Source organism: Rhinolophus ferrumequinum, chromosome 8 (assembly GCF_004115265.2).
Source record: "Rhinolophus ferrumequinum isolate MPI-CBG mRhiFer1 chromosome 8, mRhiFer1_v1.p, whole genome shotgun sequence".
NCBI lineage: Eukaryota > Metazoa > Chordata > Mammalia > Chiroptera > Rhinolophidae > Rhinolophus > Rhinolophus ferrumequinum.
Window position 1 is genome coordinate 41,168,064 of NC_046291.1, and position 23,735 is coordinate 41,191,798.

The following is a 23,735-nucleotide window of genomic DNA, read 5'->3' on the forward strand; positions in this document are numbered from 1 at the left end:
CTCTGTGCCTCATCAGCTCCCAATTTCCCATTGGGTAAACTTGGGTCCGAGTCATTTCTTGGAATTCTGAGCCTCCTTACTTTATCTGAGCTATTTTTAGAAAATCCTCAAGGTGGATAAGAGTTGAAATAACCAGAAGTAAAAAGGGTGGCTTCCTTTAATTTTGGTTTTTAATTGAATTGCTTACCGGGAGTCTGAACAAAACCTTTGTTGGTTAAAGGAGAGACTGAAATCTCTTTAGCTCTGAAAGAGAAAGAACACTTGCTTCCCTAACCCAAATAGACAGTGAAGCGACAATAGTTGTTCAGATCCCCAAATTTGGAGTGGCGGAGATGGGTGCCACGAGGCGTCCAGTGTGGTAACACAGCCGATCCCAGAGAAGCTGGCAGAAGCCCTGGGGAGAAGGGCAAGATGCCCTGGAGTGGATTCACCCCGAGAAAGAGAGGGGCTCATGCCTTGGAAAACATCGCGGTTCTGGCGGCAGCTGGTAAGCTCTCTCTGGCCCTTGCTTGGATATTCTTAGGTGACTAAGACTCTTTGTGGGGTTGCCTGAGAAAAATTTCCTCTAAGCATGAAGCAGTCCTAGATGGATATTCACCTCATTTGTTTGATCTGGAGACGTACACATAAAGCTGGATTTACTTAGAAGTTTGTTCAGCTTCTACAGATTTCGAAATTAACATGGGAAATCATCCAGGCCGACATGTCCCACGACAGTCAGCCTCCCATTTGTAACTTAGATGGCCAAGATGAGGACCCTTTGATACTTCTAAATTAATCTTTTGTGTGCATAATTAGAAAAATCTGGCTATAAAATTAGACAGAATGAATGGAAAATATATTTAATTGGTGTCTCATAGCTTCAAAAAAAGGATTTGGATAAATGTAACCTATGACATAGTTTAGGTGTCAACTGAAGTCTTTGAGGTATTAAAAATGGCTGTCCTTATTTTAAAAGGGGGAATGTCAGTTGGAACTTGACAAATATAAATTGTAAATGCCTCCAGAGTAAAATTTGGATCCAACTGTTCTTTTATAAACTAGTGAGTTTTTCTCATAGCTAAAAGGTCTTTGTGTCTCTATCTGTATGTGTGTCTATATATATGCATGTTGTAAATGTGAAATAATTTTCTACCTCTGGATGGTATTAAAATTTAAAGGCAAATGCCTGTAAGGATTGGGTATTCTAAAATTCTAAAAAAGCACTTAAGTACACATGATCTAAGATTAATGCCTAGTAAATAAAAGCTAGTTTAAGTTTGTTGGTTTAAACAAAAGACCTCTTTATTTTTCTTGGGTTTAAAAAAAAATAAGCCCATGTTAACAATTGACTTTGATGTCTATGAAATGTTTCTAGATGTTACAAAATAGTTTGGTAGATTGTGAAGGTAAAGAATGTTAATTGCTTTTACTTCTTAGTTTTCATTAGAAATTGAGGTTGTGTTAGAATCTCAATATATGTAGAAATAACCTTGTGGTGTTCCAGAAGGGTCCTTGGAACATCTCAAAAGATTTGAAATTGCATGGGACTCATTTTAAAACAAGTGATGAAAAAACTTCTAGGAGATATTGTATGGGTAAACAACAGTTGTAAATGAAACAGTCTGTAAATTAAACAATCGGGGTGACGGGTAGCAAGACAGCCACTTGGTTCTTTCCCAGCTCCCTGGCAAACCCCCCTCCCTTTTTTCCCAGTTTTTGCATTTGTTCATTCATCATAGTACATATAAGCTGGACTTATACACATGAAGGAACTTATGGGCTGACGTTATTGAAAGGAGACATCTTACACTATTGCCAAGGTTTGATAAAATCACTTCAAAAAAATGCCACAGTGCTAACTGCTTCCTTTCTCAGCAAGCTCCCAGGAGACAAAGACTTTAAAGATCACTGTCTGCCACCTGGAGATTTTGTTTACTGAAAAGGACATCAAACAAACATTCCCCAGTCTTGTTGGAAGAGACCTTATCAGGCATCTAACCACAAATGGACATCTAACCTGTCTCTGACAGTCACCTCCACTTACAACAGCCATCAAAGACTCCTCTAGGATGAGGAGCTGTCCTTTAGACAGCTCCCCCAACACGTCAACAAGGCCTGTATATCTGCGGATTGATGCTTAACTCAGAAACCAATTGTTTGTCTTTACCGTCTGCTAATGATATTAGTTATAACAGTTCTTTTGGTTTTTCTAAATAGTCCAACTGTTGTGATTATTGAACAGGTATTAGGTAGTTTTTAATACTGTTTTTTTCATGGCTTATGTAAATGTTATAATAGATGCCAAGTTTAGAAAAATGAGAAGGAAAGGAAAACTCGGATCCTGACAGTTCACAGGACAGAAGTGATCCAGTGTTTTATTTGTGCAATGAAGGCCATAAGATCTGATTGTCTTCCATTTACCTGCCTGTTCCTTTTTGGGAAAATTTATCCTCAACTCATTCCATGGTTATGACATCACCCCAGCCCCAGGGGTCAACAAGACAACGTTGATACTGAGACCTCCTAGGAACGAGGCTTTCTAGTGCTTTCGGGCCACACTATCCAACCAAAAATTTGGTCATCAATGCACCCCTCAAATTGATTTATCATCAAATGGGCAATTATGGATGAAAAGGGGGTTCTATGGAAAGTATCCTCACAGGATGATCTGATCAGAAATTCCTAACTGGGAAGGTCATGGTGGGTAGTCATGCCCCAGGCATACAATGTCTTTCGTAAAAGGTTTATCTTTGCAAGTGCTTGCCTTTACATTTTAATAATACCATCCAGAGGTAGAAAAATATAGAGAAACACAGAACAGCTGGACCCAAATTCTGTTTTGGAGGCATTTACAATTTATATCTATCAAGTTGCAAATGACTTTCACCCTTTTAAAATAAGAACAGCCATACCTCAAAGAATTCAGTTGACACCTAAATGACATCATAGGTTGTTACATTTATCTAAATCCTGCTTTTGAAATTTTGAGAGAGACCAATTAAATATGTTTTCTATTCATTCTGCCTAATTTTATAGCCAGATTTTTCTAATTGTGCACACAAGATTAATTTAGAAGTATCCTCATGTCAGCCATTTTAGTATTAAAGAGAGGCTGACTTTCATGGTGGGACTTCTCTGCCTGAGAGGCACGATTTTCCATGTTAATTCTGCGATATGTAGAGGCTGAACAAATTTCTAGGGAAAGCCAGCCTTTACGTGCATGTGTGGACATCACCAGACAAGCCAAGTGTGGTGAATATCCCTATAGGACTGCTTCATGCTTACAGGAAATTTTCTTCAGGCAAACCCTGAAATTCTAATCACATAAGAATACCTGAGCAAGGGACAGCAAAAGCTTACCAGATGCCACCAGAACCAAAACACTTTCCAAAGTATAGGCCGTTCTCTTTCTCGGGGTGAACCCATTCCAGGGTGCCCTACCCACCTCTCCGGGGTTCCCGTCAGCTTCTCCAGGATCTGCTGTGTTACTGCACTAGACCACTCCGGGCGCCCATCTCCACCATTCTGGATTTGAGGATCTGAAACAACTTGTCGCCCCGTTGGCTATTTGGGTTAGGGAAGCAAATATCCTTTTTCTTTCAGAGCTAGAGAGAGTTCAGTCTCTCATTTAACCAGCAAAGATTTCATTCAGACTCTCAGTAAGCAATCCAATTAAAAAGCCGAAATTAGCAACCCATTTTGTTTTCTTTCCCCTGGGTTACCTCAACTCTTAATCCACCTTGAGGATTTTCTAAGAATAGCTCAAATAAAGTCATGGTCTGCTACCTAAAGCAAGGAGACCGGGAATTCCAAGAGAAACTCCCTCAAGTTCAATCGATGTGAAGAGGGGAGCCGGTGGTGCACAATGGGTCCTTGTTTGTGTCTAACACCTGGTCTTGGTCTGTCTACAGGTTGGTCCTGGGTGAGATTTTTTAGAATCCTACCAGACTGTGCCAAGGAAATGTCAGTGTAAGAAACATCCACATTCGTAGACAATTTTTATGAGTTTATTTGACCCAAACTGATGACATATGTCAGGGAGCAAGATCTCCAATGCTCTGTAGAAAAACAATTTTGCAGCTTCTTTTATGCATTTGAAATTAAGGAGGGAATGAAAGGAATACTACATGGAGGTGGGGAAAAGCAAGGATTGGATTATACAATAGTTAAGATTATGTGCTCTCTTGTGGTTGGTCAAGCTTTAAAAAGGATGGGTCTGAAAGTGTGGTCACAAATTAGAAGGAGGTCAGAAAGGGTAATGACGTATTAGAAGGGACTTGAAAGGGTGCATTGCAAAGCTCCCCTTTTTGTCCATGCTATCTAACTTTCCAGTTACAGTGAATCTCATTTCAAATCTCCTCTGAGGATCGTCTACTCCCTATTCTCAGTCCACACAATTAGTTTTGGTTCCATCCCACCTTCAACATGTGATCTACTCCTAAATAAATCTGTGCATGCCACTTTGCCACAAAGGCCTCTGTCCTAAGATGGAGATACAAACTCCCGTCTACAACAGCAGTAAATCCAAGGGCTTGTGCAATAACTACTAGGAAAATAATGTCTGTCCACTGGATTTCAACCTGGACAGGTATAAAATTAGATCGGCTACAACCTCCTTGCTATTCTAAAAGGAAATCCTATCCCAGAAAGGTATTAACACAGAGGAAACATGAGAGAGGAAAGAAATGAAGTCCTGTGAAACTGTCTAGGCTTTGCACCATGACTCAGCCAACACAGTTCTACTCTGTTCAGCCTTTTCAATTGTAGACTGATCATTTCCTTTTTTCTTGGGAGGTGGATAACTTAAACACTCTCACTTTATTTACATTGGAACACAAAAACAAAACCAAGGGAAGTAGAGGAGGAAAAAAGTAATTCAAGCAGCCATTTAGGAGGCTGAACTTGGTGAACAAAACTGGTATTCAAGATTTTTTTTTTTAAATAATCACTCTATTCCTTAATAATAGAGTGTTATTGGTTTTCATGAAATTAGCATACATTCCTCAATTGCTTTAACCAAACTTTTAGATATACGTTTAAAGATATACCTGTCAAAACAAAAACCCATAAGAGCAGAAACAATTTAAAAAATATTTATTCTCAAAATGTTAGGGAATATAAAAAACAGCATAGGAATATCAGTAAATAATGCTATTTCTTAATGTAATATATTTGTGTCATCCCCCCCAGTGGTATTACATTAATCAAATTGGAGCCAATGTGAGTGGTTGACAAAGTACTTAAAATTCTAACTTACTGATTTAGTGCTCTCCTGAAAACAAAACACTCAACTATAAATGACATTTTAACACATGTTTTAATATGGCACATTAAACTTTATAGTAAAACTATAGAAATTTTACTTGGCAATTTTCCCTCAATAAAGCTGAAAAAAATAATACAGAAACATATTTCTAAGACCAAACATTCAAAAGAAAAGCAATCAGAATATGTTTACCTAGATCACATACCTGTGTTCATATCAAATGTCCAGGCAGGTATGTGATCCCCTGCACTTACATCATTTGTATGCAGAAGGGGGAGAGAAACTTGAATAGAGCCATCCACCTTTAATTCTTTTCCTCCAGAATATATTTTCACACATATTGCAGCAAGAGGAGTCAATTCAATGCTTTCAAAACCTAAAAGTGAAGACAGTTTATATTAAAATCTTATGTAAGACACAGGTTGTAGTTATGTATTAATGACACTAATATGGGCCTAAAATAACTAGTTCCTCTATTTCACCCAGGGCTATCCGTTTTAGTATCAAATAGATACTGAATCCTCATTAAGGACTTTTACAATATAATTTCAAAATACAACATGAACAAATACAGGCTATCCTTGTGTAACAATGACAAATGTATATGAGCCTAGAGATCTAATTCTCTCAGAGTTATCTGACTTAAGGGCAGTGGATTCTAATTCAATGTAAACCAACAACCAAAAAAACACCTTACAAATAAAGGTTCTACCATACCACGTCATCAATGCAGATATAGACCTAAAACACCTGTCTCTCCTTTTCCCAAGACCATCTGTCTCAAGTATTAGACCAATAGACTCAGCTGTACTCCTTAAAGTTACCTTATGTAAAGAGCACTTGGATTCAAAATGCAATGTTTAATATATAGGTTTGGCAAACAAAATCACTATGTGACATTGTTAGCTGATAAAATTACATATCAGCTATATCTATCTTGGTGTATATTTGATTAATAACACTACATTTAAAAGAATTAATATAAACATAGACTTCAAAATTAGTATTACAGTATTATTTAGGCTTCAAAGCTTGAAAACAAGGAGAAAAGAGATGAACAGAAAAATTCATTATTCTGTTTTGACTAAGTATTCTGTTTTGACTAAGGTTTTAAAAATTTGATTATACAACTTATAGTATACCTTTTTAAATATCAGGAGCTACCTATATTTTTCTGTTACTCAGGGGGAAAAAAAGCAGAAAATGTCATTGTTTTGTTTTCTAAAATATTAGCAATGCCAAATAAAGTTATAATATACACAAAACATTTATAATGAATAAAATAATGTGGTTATATATAATGTTAAAGTTACAAATTTCCTGCAAATAATTTGATAATTTTACGTTTTCCAAGTAATTTATTAACACATTAGAAATAGTTGAATTAAGTATACTTATTACATATTATTTACTCTTTGTGGCTGAACTTTTGAATCTACGGCTTAAAATTAGAGTTTTGTTCATTCATTTAACAAATATTTACATCCCCTACTGGCACCATGCACTCGTTTAGGCCCCAAAGATACGGTGAGTACATGATCTCTTACATGTTTGCAATTTTTTCCCCATAGTCCTCATTACTATCAAAAATCCGTTTTTCCTTTCTTTACTCATTGTCAGTTTTCCCCCCATGCATGACAGAAAGTACCTCACCAGCTCTTTAAGGAAAATTTGGAAAGGCAATGAAAATATGCAAAGCCACTTCTTTGAGGAGGTGATGTTTGAGCTATGGTCAAATGAGAAGGTGCCATCCATGCAAAGACTTCAGAGAAGAGCTTTCCAGGCAGAAGAAACAAATGCAAAGCCCCCAAATCAGAAGTGATCATAGAGAGAGGGGGCGACGGAGAAAGCAGACCTCAGGCCTGGAGGGCAGAGAGGTGGGACCTTGGAGGCCATAGAAAGGAATTCTCATTATTGCTACTATGTCATCTGTTGTTATCAGTTATCAGACTACTGGCTTACTGAAAAATTTAAATATAAGAGAATTTTCTCTTGTAAACTGCCTGAAACACAGATCATAAGATGAGCAAAGTAATGCCATACAAATTTTGCAGACTAGTATGAGTAACTGATCCAATGCAAGCACAAATAAAGTATTATGTAATTTGTGAGTAATTAAAATCTCTTATATAATATCAGACTATTTAGTAAAGCAAGCTGGCTTTACTGAAGTGACTGCTCTTAACCCCACCCCCCAGCTCACTGCAGACAGCAGCTTCAGAGATCACACGCAGCTGAAACTGCTGCGATCAACACCCTACTACTGGGGATAAGGCCAACTCAAAGAAGAAAGAAACAAGGAAGAATGGTACTAGGGAAAAAAGAGACTAAAAGACAATAAGAAGGAGTAAACCTTTATTAAAAAAATAAAATATTTTCATATGCACAGAACTCTACAACTGTGCAATCCAATATAGTAGCCACCCGCAGCATGTCACCATTTAACTTTAAGTGACATTAGCAGTGTAGTTCCTCAGTCACTAGTCATGTTGCAACACCTCAATAGCCACATGTGACTAGTAGCTACCACATTGGACAGAGCAGAAGAACTTTCCAGTTTGACAGCATTGCTCTACAATTTTTAAAATGTTAGCATTCTCAGGATAATTGGAACGTTTAATGAATAATCTTGAAAGCAGGTGGTAGAAGAATGTTAGAGGGCAGAGCATATTCTGATCCCTTCTCACTATGTATAATGAGTCTTGTCCATAAAAACCCTCTAGTGCAGGGGTGTCCAAACTGCGGCCCGCTGGCCAACTGCGGCCCATGATCCATTGTTAATTGGCCCGCAGCAAATTCCAAAAATATATTTAGTTTACTTAAATAAACCAGGTGAGGCAATACGTACTTCACCTCGAGTGAGTGGCCCGGCTGTTTGTGTATTTTACCGCATATGGCCCTTGGTGAAAAACGTTGAAAAAAGTTTGGACACCCCTGCTCTGGGCAACAGGAGCTTCATTTGTGACAGCGTGTATTGACACCATTCTTGTCAATGTTTTTGTTTTAAGCATCTTGTAATTTACATCTGGAAAATTTCGGCAGATGTCTTAGGTTGGCTTCTTCAAGAAGCAGACCCTGAGATAAGCACCACTGAGAGAGAGGAGGAGTAATATGGAAGAAAGAAGGGAAGGAAGCCAGCACAGGATGGGTTAATGAGCAGGTCATCACTGTGGCAACTCCAGCTCAGTCTCACCTGGACAGAGTCTGGCTCAGAGTTGTCCTAGCCAAAGCAAAGAAACTGGAGTATTTATGTACTCTTATCTGTCATTGGTTGAGAGCTTGCCCCATGTGAGAGCCACGCCTGCTTCCTGGACCAGGGAAGGCCCTTAGGCAGTCACAAATGTGTGCAGCAGGAAACAGGCTTGTACTAGAGGAGTTAGGGTCATCTTGGCTAGGGTCACTGATAGCATCCGCTAGAGCAGGTTAGAAAAAACAACAAACATATCTAACCAAAACACCCATATACTCTTATTGCTCTAATTTCTGGCTGTTTCTCAAATGAAATGACCCAAAAATTTGACACAACTGAAATCATCAGTTACAGATTGTGTTAGGTGATATTAAACAGTGGAGTTTCAGTTAGGTTGCAACTAATTGTAGAAATGGTGGAACAAGTATAGATGTACAGAGAGAATATAGAGTACTTATGGCGATTACTCATAGGTGCATTGTTAAACAAAATGTAAAATTCCATCATTCCCTTAACCTTTAGATCATGACAGCTTTATATAAATGTATTAGTGCTGTTGAATCTGGAATAGATGTATTTTACTCATAGAGAATACCAAATATATACAGAAAAAAATTTACAATTGCTTACTCCAACCTGTTAACTTTTTTATATTTAACAATTATTGATACTTCTGATCAATTTTATAAGAATGACTAGAAGGTCAAATTATAAAAAGATGTGTAAACTTCTTTAAATCAAATTTCCATTTTTAAATGTATTTTTTAATTTGCAAAGTTACACAATAATCATTACTATTTTCAATATCATGTTTACCTCTTTTGGATAAAGGTATCCCGTGAATAAAATTTCCCATTAATTTGAAATAATGTATGCAGAAGACTCTGGCATCATCTTTCTTTCATTGGATAAAAGGGAATTAATGGCTTATAACCATTTTAATAACTAGATTTATGTTTCAATATTGACATGTATCCTCCAAAGTTTAAATGAATGTCAAATATCTATTTAACTTTACCAGTATTTCATGAGAGTTTTATGTACTATTTCTTATACATATGATTATATTTTATAAAAATTAGACAATACCTGATTTATTAAGAGTAATTCCAGATGTATACAGAAAATTGTCCACTTTCAAAAATTGTTGCAGAACTGTAAGATAGCCTGTAACGTTGCTAATATGATGGTTGTCGGGTAGTTTAATTAAGGCTTTTGAAAACTGAACGCTTGGTTGAGATTTGGCATCTGGAAAAAGGAAACCTCATTACAAATAGATAAAACAAATCCATATTAAGTACAGTATCATTAGTCAGGACATTGTACTTTAAAGGAAGCAGTTATAACTATGTGTAAACATCACTAACATTTCCTCACATAATTATTTTAAATTAAGAATAAAAAATTTTCCCTTTTGATAGATCACACAAGGCACCGTTAGCCTAGAGACTGCTTAATTCTGCTGCCCAGAATTTCTTCACCCTTTTATTGAGTTTCACGTTAGGAAACTACATACTGACTATTTGTAGCCAATATGGTTCACTTGGAATTTCATTTCTGTAACAGGAGTAGAGTTAATGGTGCGTGCCAGAACGGGCTAAAACCAATCAAAAGCATCTCGTTATTCTCTTATTACACTGATTTGTTCAACGATGGGCCTTGTGACAACCATAGTTAATGAGATGCAATGTGAGTTTTGCTTGGCTTTCTAACAAAAAAAGACTTATTTTTCCTCACTGGGTTCTATATAATCAGGTATATATCCAGGAGTTGCAAAAGCCATCTTGTGACCAAAAATGCGAGCTGGTGTAACAACTGAGACAATATTTAAGGAGTGGATAATTGAGAAATGGAGAGAGAAAAACTAGTTCTCAATTATTTCAATGGAAGCCTGGAAGCCCTGAGCAAGCCATGTCTAAAGTTGGTCCAACTCCTATACTTCTCAATTATTTGAGCAATAAATAAATAAATAAATAAATGCCTCCTTTGGGTTTAAGTTGGTTTAGAATTGGGTTTTCAATTACTTGAAACAGAAAGTGCTTTTGCTGATATTCAGTCATATATGAGGTAGGTGCAAAAGTAATTGTGATTTAAAAGATTAAAAATAATTGCAAAAACCACAATTACCCTTGCACCAACCTAATACTTAAGTGGGTAAGTTCTCTATCAAATAACTAAACATGCATTAGTCTTCCAAATGCCAGGCACTCAATTTATGAATATTATTTCACATTAATAACTTTGAATCGACTACCCTCTATTATAACTTATGGAGTGAGAACTCAGTAGCAATATTCATATTTCTGTAATCATCATATCTTATATAACAATTTAAGAGTCAAATCTTAAATCATTGAAATGAAAAATTATCAGACATCAGCTTTCACTTTGTACTTTTCAAAGATGACTGATAAAGACAGAGGCAATAAATTAAAATTATTAGGATAAAACAAGAAGTATCAGTTTTTAAAGAATTACATGAGAATAAGTGATAAATAAAATAATGTAAGATAATACTCAAAATCAGTGTATAGTTTACTTTTTATATCTGAAACTAGAAAAATACCTGGAAAATATATAGTTAAGGCATATAAAGAAAAACAGCACATTTATAATATATTCTTCTTACTTAGTTATGTTGTTTGGAGGCACAATCTGATACCTTCTGATAACTTACAGATACTATCTACAACTTACACATTTAGAGTATGTGGCTTAATTATGTTGAAGCTCCAAATTTCATACAACTGAAAACATGTACAGTAAGGGAAGTGTCTAGCCGAGTTTCTCAAAGGTTTTCTACATTCTTGAAGTTTCCACTTCTCCTGCTCCTTTTATTGCAAGTATATTCACATACTTGCACTATACAAACTGAACATATTTCTGATAATATCTTGGAAGGGAAAAATATAAACATTTTATGGGAGTTAGGAAGTGAGGATATGTTAGTAACATCCATCCTTTCCTGAGTGGCTTTACCAATGAGTCAACTCTCAGGGAAATAGGGCAGTAAAAGGAACTGATCTGAGAATTCAAAAGGGCTCACAGTGTTGTCATGGATACGTGCCAAGACATGGGTATCCTATCCAGACAAATGACAGCTCCCCATTGCTTTGCACAGTGGCAAAGGAGTGGCACATGGACATGCTCACACCAATCCATTTCTGTATTCTAGCAGAAATTACAATTGTTTATGGGGTTTGAAGAGGCCAGTAAAGAGTAGGAATGTGTCAAAACAAATAAAACATGGAAGAAGAACTGTGGAGAACGTGATTTCACAAAGACCCCAGCTGCATAAAATGTGGCTTCTCTGCACGTATATAGTTCCTGTTGACTTTTCATCCTTCTACACACAACTTCACATCCATCCATTCTGCCATGCTGCAAAGTCAGTGGATCAATATTCTCCAAATACCTTAGCATTTCAAGAGTAAGAGATTCTACTGCCTCTTTCAGTAAATTACTCCAAGAATAATCAAGCCCTAGTTTAAAGTTTTCTTCCAAATAATTGTATTAGGGTTTCTTTTTTAATACTTTAGGAATAAATAAGATAGATTCTGAAAATGAAGAGAACTTTGGAAAAAAATTCTTTTTACCATGACTCTCTTATAAACTCTACTGTGAGAATTTTCTGCCTTTACCAGTTGTTCCTATTATGCTTTAGTCCTAAATATTAATTCCCCAGTCCAAAAGAAAGAAACAAAAAAGCAAATTATTGTCATTTATAGAAGTTTTATATGCAGTAAGAGTCACAAAATGCTGCGGTTTCCCTTAAGGACTAGTTCAGGAAGGTGAGGAGGTGAGGTGAGGATGAAACTAACATCTCCATGGTTGGCAAAGCTGAACTGAAGGACACAGCCTGAATCAGGTCCCAAATAAGGCTTCTTATATCCTTCCCCTTGGAATATGCAAATTGGCCAGTATGTCTGCTGGGCAGGTACGTAACTGCCCAGTCTTGGGCCTTTCCCAAGATTAATGCCCGAGGCAGGAATGAAGGTGACCTGCACATTAGAGCGCCCCAAAGGGCTGAGCTGTTCTTCCATTTTCATCAACCAGTAAAGCCCAGTGAGAGATGTGATTTGGAAATAAGTTCAGACGCTCTTTCCAGTATTTCCAAAAGTCTAATGTTCTTATCTGAGGAGCTGAAATAGTAAGGGAGAGAATGATTCCCACTACACACACACAAAAAAAAATACTGTAGCTTAATAGTGATATAAGAATCAGCTCAGATCAATTTATAGTCAGTATTAATCATCTCTGATCAATTTAGACTTTTCCCACATTATAATCAACACTGATTCATTAGTGAAGAAGTATAGTTACATAATAACTATTTTAAGTGTTTACTTTCTGAGTAAAAAGTGTTGTACTTACCAGCTAGTTTTCCAGTAATTAAAACAGTGTCTTCAAATAGCCATATATTTGCTTGGCTTTGCGGAAACAGTGAAAGTGTAACTGATGAATATACTGTGAAATATAGCACAATTAAAATATTGTATTAAACATTGGAGGAAAACAGACAAATATAGCTCTGTTCCAGCAGGTCCTAAAAAAGTGGGGAAAAGCTAACTGTAATAGAAAAAGTAATTTAAAAGCCAGGAAGGACGAATGTAAAATATGATGGAGGAAAAACAGAAGGATCACAATAAAGTGAGAAGAAAAGACTGGGCATCCTGATTGTATTTTACTAATCTTTTCTATTTCATACAGTAGTTTGCACCGAGGTGACTAACAATGCTCTCTAACTAACCCTACATATATACGGTCAAATTAAATACTTGAACAACCTTCTGCTATATTCTCTATATAATTATTACTTCCTTCCTTTTTTTTTCTCCTATTTTATTGGGGAAGGGGAACAGGACTTTATTAGGGAACAGTGTGTACTTCCAGGACTTTTTTCCAAGTCAAGTTGTTGTCCTTTCAGTCTTAGTTGTGGAGGGAGCAGCTCAGCTCCAGGTCCATTTGCCGTTTCTAGTTGCAGGGGGCGCAGCCCACCATCCCTTGCGGGAGTCGAACCGGCAACCTTGGGTTGAGAGGACGCGCTCCAACCAACTGAGCCATCCGGGAGCTCAGCGGGAGCTCAGCGGCAGCTCAGCTCAAGGTGCCGCGTTCAATTTTAGTTGCAGGGGGCACAGCCCACCATCCCTTGTGGGACTCAAGGAATTGAACTGGTAACCTTGTGGTTGAGTGCCCACTGGCCCATGTGGGAATCGAACCGGCAGCCTTCGGAAGTAGGAGCATGGAGCTCTAACCGCCTGAGCCACTGGGCTGGCCCTTCCTTCCTTCTTATATTAGGTTGGTGCAAAAGTAATTGCGGTTTTTGCAATTATTTTTAACCTTTAAAACCACAATTACTTTTGCACCAACCTAATAATTTTTAAAATCTCTTTTTCTTGGCTCCATGATTCAAGGTTCTCTACATCCACTCTTCTTAACTTCCCATGTAAGGGTGCAAAGCTCTTCTTCACACAGTATGGTTTGCCAAACAGACTCTGAGTTGGCAAATGAGGAAAAAGTTTAACACACAAAATGATTCATAGGCAACCATTAGTAGTAACTCAGGGCGGGGCTGAACCAGCCTACAAGAGTAGGCACCTGAAATAACCGGTGGGATGAGTAAGTGCAGATCACCAGAAAGACAATACTTATTTCAAGACCAGGAGCAAGAAGCTGGGACAACTGATCACCCTTTTTATAAGCAAGAACAAATCAAAGAAGCTTACCAATCCTGAAAAAGAAAAATAAATTTTGAGGAGTCACCCAAAGCACAAGTTCTTATTTGGTATCACTCCTGTATGCTATATAAGCATTTACACTTAATGGAAATAACATAATATCCCCAAAATCACTTAGGAGAGTATAAAATACATTGCGTGGGAATATTGTTAATAATTTGAGATGTTTCCAAGAGCTCTAATGGAAAAGACAGGATAAAACACAAAAAGTATACAATAATGTATGGGCAGATGTGAAATGAAATACACTTTTCTTCTACGATAGAAAAAGAGAAGTAGCCACCAACTCAAAGTGTAATTTTGGTTCAGAATACATTAACATTTAGACCGATTAAGGGATTTATTAGATTGGAGAGGAGGTGACAGGTAGTAGCTTGAACCTGGAGATAATTCTAATTAGGGCATTATCCCATATTTGGATACTATCTTGGTTTCAGGTAGCTTAAAAGTGGCAGCTTTGTAAGACTATTACATCAGGGGAATCATTCTGAACCTCACTAAAACTTACATTCAGATTTCCTTTCACTTAAAAAAAAAGTTTTTGATTATAAAAGAGATGTCTATCACTACAGAAAAATTAAGAAATACAGAAAAGGATAAGAAGAAAATCATGGTCATCACAATATCAACACTGAGACAACCACTATTCATAATTTAACATAGCTCTTCCTGGATTTTCCTGTGATTTTTTAAAAAATAGGGAGTATGCTATTGTATACAGCATATTTTTACCCTGATTTTTCACTTAAGACAATATCATAAGCATTTCTGTCCCTCAATAGAAACTTTTTTTAACATTTTTATGGTCACATATTTCATTCCTTGAAGTATCAAGATTTACTTAACCGCTACACTAATACTGTATATTTCAGTTGTTTCCATTTTCACTATATGTACAAAAATAATATTTGAATCAACATCCTTGTGCACATTTTGTCAACTTTACTTTTATGTCTGTTTTTAGGATAGATTCCTCATAGTGGAATACTCGGTCAAAGAATAGAAAGATTTTGAAGACACTTACATACATATTTCAAAATTGTTATCGAGATAATTTTGCTGATTTGTACTTCCACCAACAGTGTTTGACAATTCTGGTTATACCTCACTCTGTCAATATTCAGTACGTTCATTTTTTTAAAACTTTTCTAATATGAAAAAATCTAAGGAATGTGTATTTCTTCAGTGTACAAATAGTAGACTATTAGGAGACAAAACATTTTGTCACATTTACTAATCCTTGGTATTTCCTGTTTTGAAAATTGCTAGGTCCTGATTTTGTCCATTTACCATATTTAGGCAGCGCCTTGGTGTTTTCTTACTGATTTGTATGAGTTCTTTGCATATTAAGGATATCACCCCTTACTGTTTAATATTTTTCCTATCTTCACATTTTATTTTAATTTATTTTTGATGTACAGCTGTTTGTTTTTAAATACAGTCAAATCTACCTTTTATGACATCTTTCATTGATTTTAAGTTTAAACAGATCATCCTGGTAAAAACCAGAGCATTTATTATTTTCTTATTTTTAATATGATTTGATTTTCCACATTTGAACTCTGAGCAATATATTTTGGAATATGGATCCAAATTAATTTACTCTAAATAGTTAACCAGCCTTTTCCAATGATTTATAATGGCACTTTATCATGGATTACATTTTTAATACATACAGGTACTAATATCTGATTTGTACCACAGTACAATATCATATAGTTTTAATTTTGTAGCTATTAATATTTTAGTAGCTAAATAATATTTAAGTTATCTGGAATGGCAAATTGTCTCTAGTAAATCTTTTAAAACAAAATTCTCAGGTATTTTTATACATTTCTTCTTTTTGTTTTAAAATTTGGGCCTATTTACATTCTTAAATTATTTTGCCAAGTTTTTTAAAAAATGCCTTAAACTTTTAAATTAATTTGGGAAGAACTGAAATCTTTACAGTATTCAGGCTAAGAAGAAATATAATGTTTCCCAGTTATCTGGGGTTTTAATTTATTTGGGTTTTCTTTAGGTCTCTCAGTAATATTTGGTAGTGGTATCTTCCCCACACAGTTATTTGACATTTTCTTTTCAGGTTTCCCTGCATATTTTTTGTTCTTGTTGTTGTTGAGAGGGATCTCTTTTTATTATTTTTCATAACTGGTCATTACTTCTGGTACATAAAAAACATGTATTTATTAATGCTAATTTTGCAATCAGTAACTGTTGAAATTCCATTATTACTGTCTACTAGGAGCACAACTCCAGCGTCGTAGCTGGGCTCCATGAATCAATTTTGGCCCTGTGTTGGCCCATTCATTATATATGCTGCTGAGCAAATTCAGTTTCCAAACAGCTTACACTCATTTTGCTCAAGAATCTACAATAACTGCCTTATTATTCAGCACATACATCTAAACTGTTTGTCATCTTTCAAGAACATCTTTTCATCATGTGGCCCCACTCCACCTGGCTCACCCTGCATCTCTCTCCATCTGTTGGGCCCCTCAATGCCACCTGCAGATAAGCTTTGCTCTTGCTCAGGATTCCTTCAAGCCTTTGTAGAAGGAAACCTCATATTGACTTCACATACATATTTTCATTTTCAGCTTACCACAGTAAGAGATTCCCAAAGCTGAGGGAAAAAAAATATATATTTACATGTAGTGAAGGCAAAACACCGCTTAAGTGCTTACTTGGCATTCTTCCGGTCTTCCAAGGCAGAGGTGTCAACACATAGCCATCTTTGTAAGCAATAATGGTTAAGCTGAGTCCTAATTTATAGGGTACTCTTATCAACACTGCTCCATTGTTTTTAGTTACTGTGGAATTTGTCTTCGTGTAGTTTACAAACACTTCTACAACTGCTTGACTCAGGTACTGGCGACTGATGATGTCATTCACCTGGACTTTCAGCATAAACACAGACACTGAAAGAGAAAAATACCAGAAATGGCAGTATGTTAGATCCTAGAATACATGTCACTGTACATTAAAATGCCATGCAGACATCTGAATAACAATACAAAACTGTTGATAAATTTAGGAAATACATGTGTATGGACAGATTGATAGAAAGCGGTGTAAAAACATTCCAAAGTCATTATTCTTCCTAAAACTAAATAAATTTGAATTTGTTATTAATAAGGCATGGTATAACTACTCCATTTTTCCCCCTGCCAACTACAAGAAGAAAGGAAAGCCGTGAATAACAGAATGGCAGATGTTCTCTCTTCAGGAAAATATATTTTTACTTTGTCTCACTACTTTTAAGCCAGTAAGTTATATAGATTTAACACTAGTGTTAACTTTAATTTTGACTAAATCAGAATTCAGTCAAAGTTCTTAGAATAATATGCCATGTAACCAAATCTATTAGTGCATGGCTAGCTAGCTTCTTCATTTTATTCTGTTGTATGGAAAGCATGGGGTGCTTTTCAGTTTCAATATACAAAATATCGAACAAAAATCTTTCTCTAAAATATCAAAAAGTATTATCTACTACATAAATAAGAAAACACATTGACATAATAAATTAAGAAAAATGAGGAGTTAAAACTTCTTTCTATCTAAACCTCCAGTCTACTCTTTGAGTACAAATCTTGACAATATGTTCATGGATTTAGCAGTGATAATGTCTAGCTTTAATAACAAAAAGTCTTACCATCATGGAAATGCCTTCACAATGCCTGTATCACAACATCTTTGCCAAAGATGCCTTCCCTTCCACTAAAAATGGGCTTTGGAGTCAGTCAAGGACCATCTCTGCCACTCCCTAGATCTGTGACCTTGTTAAGTTATTCACCTAATTGAGAGCACAGTGACTACTTTTCAAAGTAAATAAAATGAAATGATGCAAATAGTGTGCTCAGCACAGTGCTTGGTTGTCGTTTGATATTATTATTAATATATCATATCAGTTCAGCTCATTACTATGATTTCATTCTAAAGTAAATTAAAATGTTTGTAAGCATTTAAAATCAAAACATGAAAAGGAGCTGGGATAAATATATGTTCCTGGTGCCAAGCCTTGCATGTATGTTTGTTATATAAAAAAAAACCCTCAACACATTTTTGTAAAATATGGAATATCAAGTCCATTTTACTGATGAAGAAATGAGAATTCAGACAAGTGATGAAAACTGCCCGTGTCACAGATATCAAGAGGCTGTGTCAGCCTTCAAGTGTCCCTGGAAATGACTCCAAACCCATCTTTACACCATGTTAGTGAGTCTTGGGGGAACACTACCAAAATTAATTCAAGGAATGTATGATTGCAATCATCACCGAGAACTTAAATTCTTATATAATAATATCAATTAAAAACGAGGCCAAAAGGGTTCCCATACACACAGGCAAATGCCAAACCATGGCTTCAAACTCCAATGGAAATATAACTCTTGGGTGAAAAAATAAAAGTTTGTAATATATATGACATGATGGACTCCTAAACCAAATGTACTTGAGTAGGTCCGCTTACGTAGTACAGAAAATGATTTGTGTAGAGGATAAGTTGCTGCTGCTCAATTCAAAATAGTTCCCCCAGTCTCCTGTCCCTAATTCCCTGGACAAAATTTACTGAGCCACCGGCATAAAGCATCGAACTAATGTGGACCTGACAGATTTTGTTAGGACCTCAAAGTGTGAATTAAGATATACAGAGGCTAATTGACAATGAAAAACAAACAAACAAACCACAAAAAGAAAGAGAGAGAGAGAGAGAGAGAGAGAGAGAGAGAGAGAGAGAGAGAGAGAGAGAGAGAAAGAAAGAAAGAAAGAAAGAAAGAAAGAAAGAAAGAAAGAAAGAAAGAAAGAAAGAAAGAAAGAAAGAAAGAAAGAAAGAAAGAAAGAAAGAGAGAAAAAAGATACACAGAGGCTAACCATTGCTGGAGATGAACCATGTTAGAAAGTCTATGAGGTCCAACCCTTTAGGCTTTCCAGCACTTCCCTGGTCCTTCCCTTTCCAGAAGCTGGGGTGTGCAGCCCACCAGCTGATGTGTGAGCTATATCATAATCCCTCCCAAAAGTCCCTTTATTTCTTGTAGCCAGACTTGGATTCTGTTGCTTGATTCCAAAGCAAGCACTTAAATAATATAGGGTACAACTGTAAATCAGGATATTTTATATGCTATGCTTTTAGAATAGAAGGCAAAGGAAGGAAGGATAATGTTACGTACCAAAAATATGATAAACCATATGAGATGAAGATTGCACATAACGAAAAGATAAGGGAGTTAGGATTTCCTATTCAAATTTGATGATGGGCCTTATTCAAACTAAGTGTACTTACAATGGCTCCTTCAACGGCATGTTCAGTGATGGAAACTCAATAGAGAACTTTTATTCATTCATTTGCTGCAAAGACTAATTTCAGAAATTCTCAGACCATTTGGATTTGTGGACGAATTCCAATGTATAGTAAGATCTTAGGCTAAATTCATTTTTTTAAAAAACTGCATATTCCACTTGTTTCATCCTGGTAAGAGTGCAGTTGCCAAAATAAGACACACTAAAACGTCCTGACATTCTGAAGCTGGATTTGACTCATAAAATGTTTTCTAAAACATTTTCTAATCCAGAATGGATGATTTTATTTTTTCACATATAATAATTTAATATAATAAATTTGATGAGGAAATGAATATCAAATTCAGAAAAAACAATTTGCAAAAGTCAAATCTTGGCTACCAAAATCAGACTCCCTCTCTGAGGAGATCCCCAATCTCTGTTCCCTAGCTCCCCTTACAGACTTAGGACGTACTGAAGGCCTGACCAGGAGCGTCTTCTCTAGCTCAGACTGGAAAAAACTACTGATAGTCCTGTGATACACACACCAGGGCCAGGGCTAGAACTTTTACACAACACAACAATGAAACTGTCCAGTTTCATCCGAATACAAACCTGCAAGACGTTTCCCCTGTTTTAAGGCAAGGAAATTAACGCTAAATTGCATAATAAGGATATCAGTAGGATTGACACACAGATTCATCTGACTCCAAGTCCCCAGCATTTCAGTCCACACATCTCCCATTGAAAGCTGTAGGAATTTGCTTTGCATCATAATCTACTAGTTGACTTATTTCCTCCCAACCAGTCTGAGAAGGAAGTGCATTTTGCTGACCCTAAGAGCCTCTCACCCCCATCCCTCAGCCTGGTTTCTGTGGCCCCAACACAAGTACCAGCAAAAACTGCATTAAAACAAAACAAAAACAAAAAACTTGGCTGAAAGCCTGGCCAAAACAATTAAAGAGAGACAAGCAACTCTTTTTCCTTCAAATAAAAGGAAAAGTTATAAAGAACTACTTGCCCAAGATTTAAAATAGGATGCTTCAGACTTTTGTGATGGCAACGGTTTCACCAGACAAACAAGGCTGGCGGCCAGAAGCAACATATATCTATAACAATCCTCCGTACTAGTGCTCTCCTCCAACAAAAGTACTTTAGCATTTAGATTGGGCAGATTCTGTGATTAAACATATGATTTTCAACCAGAGGGGCTTTTATCTCCGTAATCTACCTACTCTTTTCCATTGTATTTTCAGCTTTCCACACACATATTATTTTCTCTGTCACTTAATTATAACTATTATGCTTTGTCCATATAATCTTCTTTTCAATATGTCATCACTGCTTTAAAAATGGTTTAATATCATGATTTGAACTGCACCCTTAAAAAACATATAATCTAAATGTTGAGAGAAATAAGTAAAAATAAAATACACATCAGTGAGCAAGGTCCTGAAGTTGCTGGTTAAGATTTAACTATTTAGTACACAACTACAAGTGCTGTGAAGTAGTGAGAATTAATAAAATTCAAAAGGTAATAATAAATAGGTATAAAGAAATGTTCTTGACAAAGCTTATCAGAACCAACACGATATTATGGTTTTGCCATAGATCTACAGAGGTAACTCAAAATCCAGAAAGGGTTAAAAAAAATACTGCTATTTATTTCGGCAACATTTAGCGCTTGAAGTCGGGTGGGCTGATAAATTACAATCCCATTCCTTTTCAAGAGAATTTGACATCATATTATTATGTAGCTCTCCCATTATGTAGATTTCAGCTGTGCCCATGGAAAAATCACCTTATTTTCAGATTTCTCCTGTACAAAAACTAGCTTTCTTTCCTTTCATGTTTCTAGCATCTACAATAATTTCATTTCATATACAAATTTTTTCCTCTCTAGGAATACAACGCTAAAAATATACTAGGTGTATAAAGCTTTTATAAAGAGATCAGAGATCCAATTTTTAAAAAATAAAATATATTAACCATGAAATATATTTTTTAAAAACTTGATTGAGGTCTATGCATTCTAATGAGAACTAGGAAAAAAATGAAGAGTACAAAAAATAAAGCACAGTCGGTAACCACAAGATTGCCATGGGGATATGAAAGTCAATTTTGAGAATGTAATCAATAATGTTGTAAAGATTTTGTAGGGTATCCGATGGACACTTGTCTCATTAGGGAGACCACCTCAGGGATGATGTAGATGCCTGATCACTGCACTGTATACCTGAAGCTGAAGCTGAACAATAATGAATATCAACTACAATTTTATATATATATATACACACACACACACACACACACACACAAACTATATATAAACATATATACACACATATATAAACACATATATAAACAACCTAAATGTCCATCAGTTTATGAATATATAGTTTATATATGTGTGTGTGTGTATATATATACATATATATATATACACTAGATATATATATATGTGTGTGTATATATATATATATATATATATATATGTATATAGTTACAAGAAGCGGAGTACAGCAAAGTGGAAATGTAATGGCTCTGTGCGATGTCAGAGGGGTAGTGGATGGGGGAGGTGGAGTTGTCACTGTGTGAGGGATATAAATGATAAATATCTAACTAGTACATTGTTTTGTGCACCTGAAACTAATAAAAAAAAGTTTTAAAAAAAAGAATAAAAAAAAGTACAAAAATATAGTGGAATGAAATAGTTGGTTGGGAAAATTAGAAATATTCACCTACATTAATTCACCGAACAAATGTTTACTGACTGCCTATTTTGGGGCAGCTCTGCACTAGCTAGATATTGGGGATACAAATATTAACAAAACACAGTCTTGCCTTGAGAAGTTTATACTGAGGAAACACGTGAAAAAACAGTACTGCACAATTATCTGATACTACCATAAAAGAGGTTTCAAAAAAAACAGTATTGAAACACAGACAAGAACTTTCTATAGTACCTAATATAGCCTTCTATGAAGTTATGTAGAAATTAATTCAGAATCAAAATATGTAACAATTCCTATAATAAGTCTCAATCTCAAAGAGAGATACAGGCACTCCCATGTTCAGTGAAGTATTATTTGCAATAGCTAAGATATGGAAACAACCTAAATGTCCATCAGTCTATGAATGGATAAAAAAAATATGTTGCACATACAATGGAATATTATTCAGCCTTTAAAAAGGAAATCCTGACATTTGCAACAACATGGATGTACTTGGAGGACATTATGCTAAGTATGGTAAGCCAGACACAGAAAGACAAATAATATATGATCTCACTTAGATGTGGAATTTAAAATAGTCAAACTCATAGAAGCAGACAGTAGAATGGTGGTTGCCAGGGGCTGGGGGAGGGGGAAATGGGGAGATGATGTCAAAGGGACGTTTGTTACACAAGATGAATAAGTACTAGAGATCTATACAGCACAGTGCCTATTGCTCACAATGCTATATTGTCTTCTTAAAATTTCCTAACAGGGTAGGAAACACTTAGTTTAAGTGTTCTTACCACAAAATAAAACATAAGAGGGACAGGAGGAAACTTTGGGAGGTGATGGATATGTCTATGGCTTTGATGGTGGTGTATATTTCACAGGTATATACTTATCTCCAAACTCATCAAGAAAAATACATTCAATGTGTACAGCTTTTTGCATGTCAATCATATGTTAATAAAGTAGTTTTTTAAAAAAATAAGTATTGAAAATGTGGATTTAATGAAGGTATGACAATTAAGTTCACGAACTCGTCCTAGAAAAAGTGCTACATATCTCATTGCTAAGTATCACTATAGTCACCTTTGAAGTACTCCCCTTGGGAAGCTATGCACCAACGCCAGCGCCTAGTCCACCCTTCAAAGCAATTTTCAAACTTTTTCTGGAATGACCATCAGAGCTGTCGTATTATACCCTTTATGTCCTGAGTGTCATCAAAATGTCTTCCTTTCAATATTTCCTTTATGTTTGGGTAAAGAAAGAAGTCATTGGGGCCAGACCAGGTAGGGAGGGAGGGTGCTCCAATACACTTATTTGTTTAGTGGCTAAAAACTCCCTCACAGACAATGCTGTGTGACTGGTGAATTGGCGTGATGCAAGAGCCATGAATTGTTGGCGAAAAGTTCAGGTTGTTTTCATCTACCCTTTTCACGCAGCCTTTTCAGCACTTTCAAATAGTAAATTTGGTTACTGTTTGTCCAGTTGGCACAAATTCATAATGAATAATCCCTCTGATATCAAAAAAGGTTAGCCACATCGTTCTGACTTTTAATTTGGAC

At 35.9% G+C, this 23,735-nt stretch overlaps 1 protein-coding gene across 1 annotated transcript in view; it reads right to left on the reverse strand.

Annotated features, from left to right (window-relative positions):
• Positions 1-23,735, reverse strand: part of FAM171B (family with sequence similarity 171 member B) — a 67,119-nt gene that overhangs the window by 12,544 nt on the left and 30,840 nt on the right. Inside the window, 4 exon segments of the mRNA XM_033112646.1 lie at positions 5,454-5,624; positions 9,528-9,686; positions 12,813-12,905; positions 16,861-17,094. Coding sequence (XP_032968537.1) covers positions 5,454-5,624; positions 9,528-9,686; positions 12,813-12,905; positions 16,861-17,094 — 657 coding nt within the window.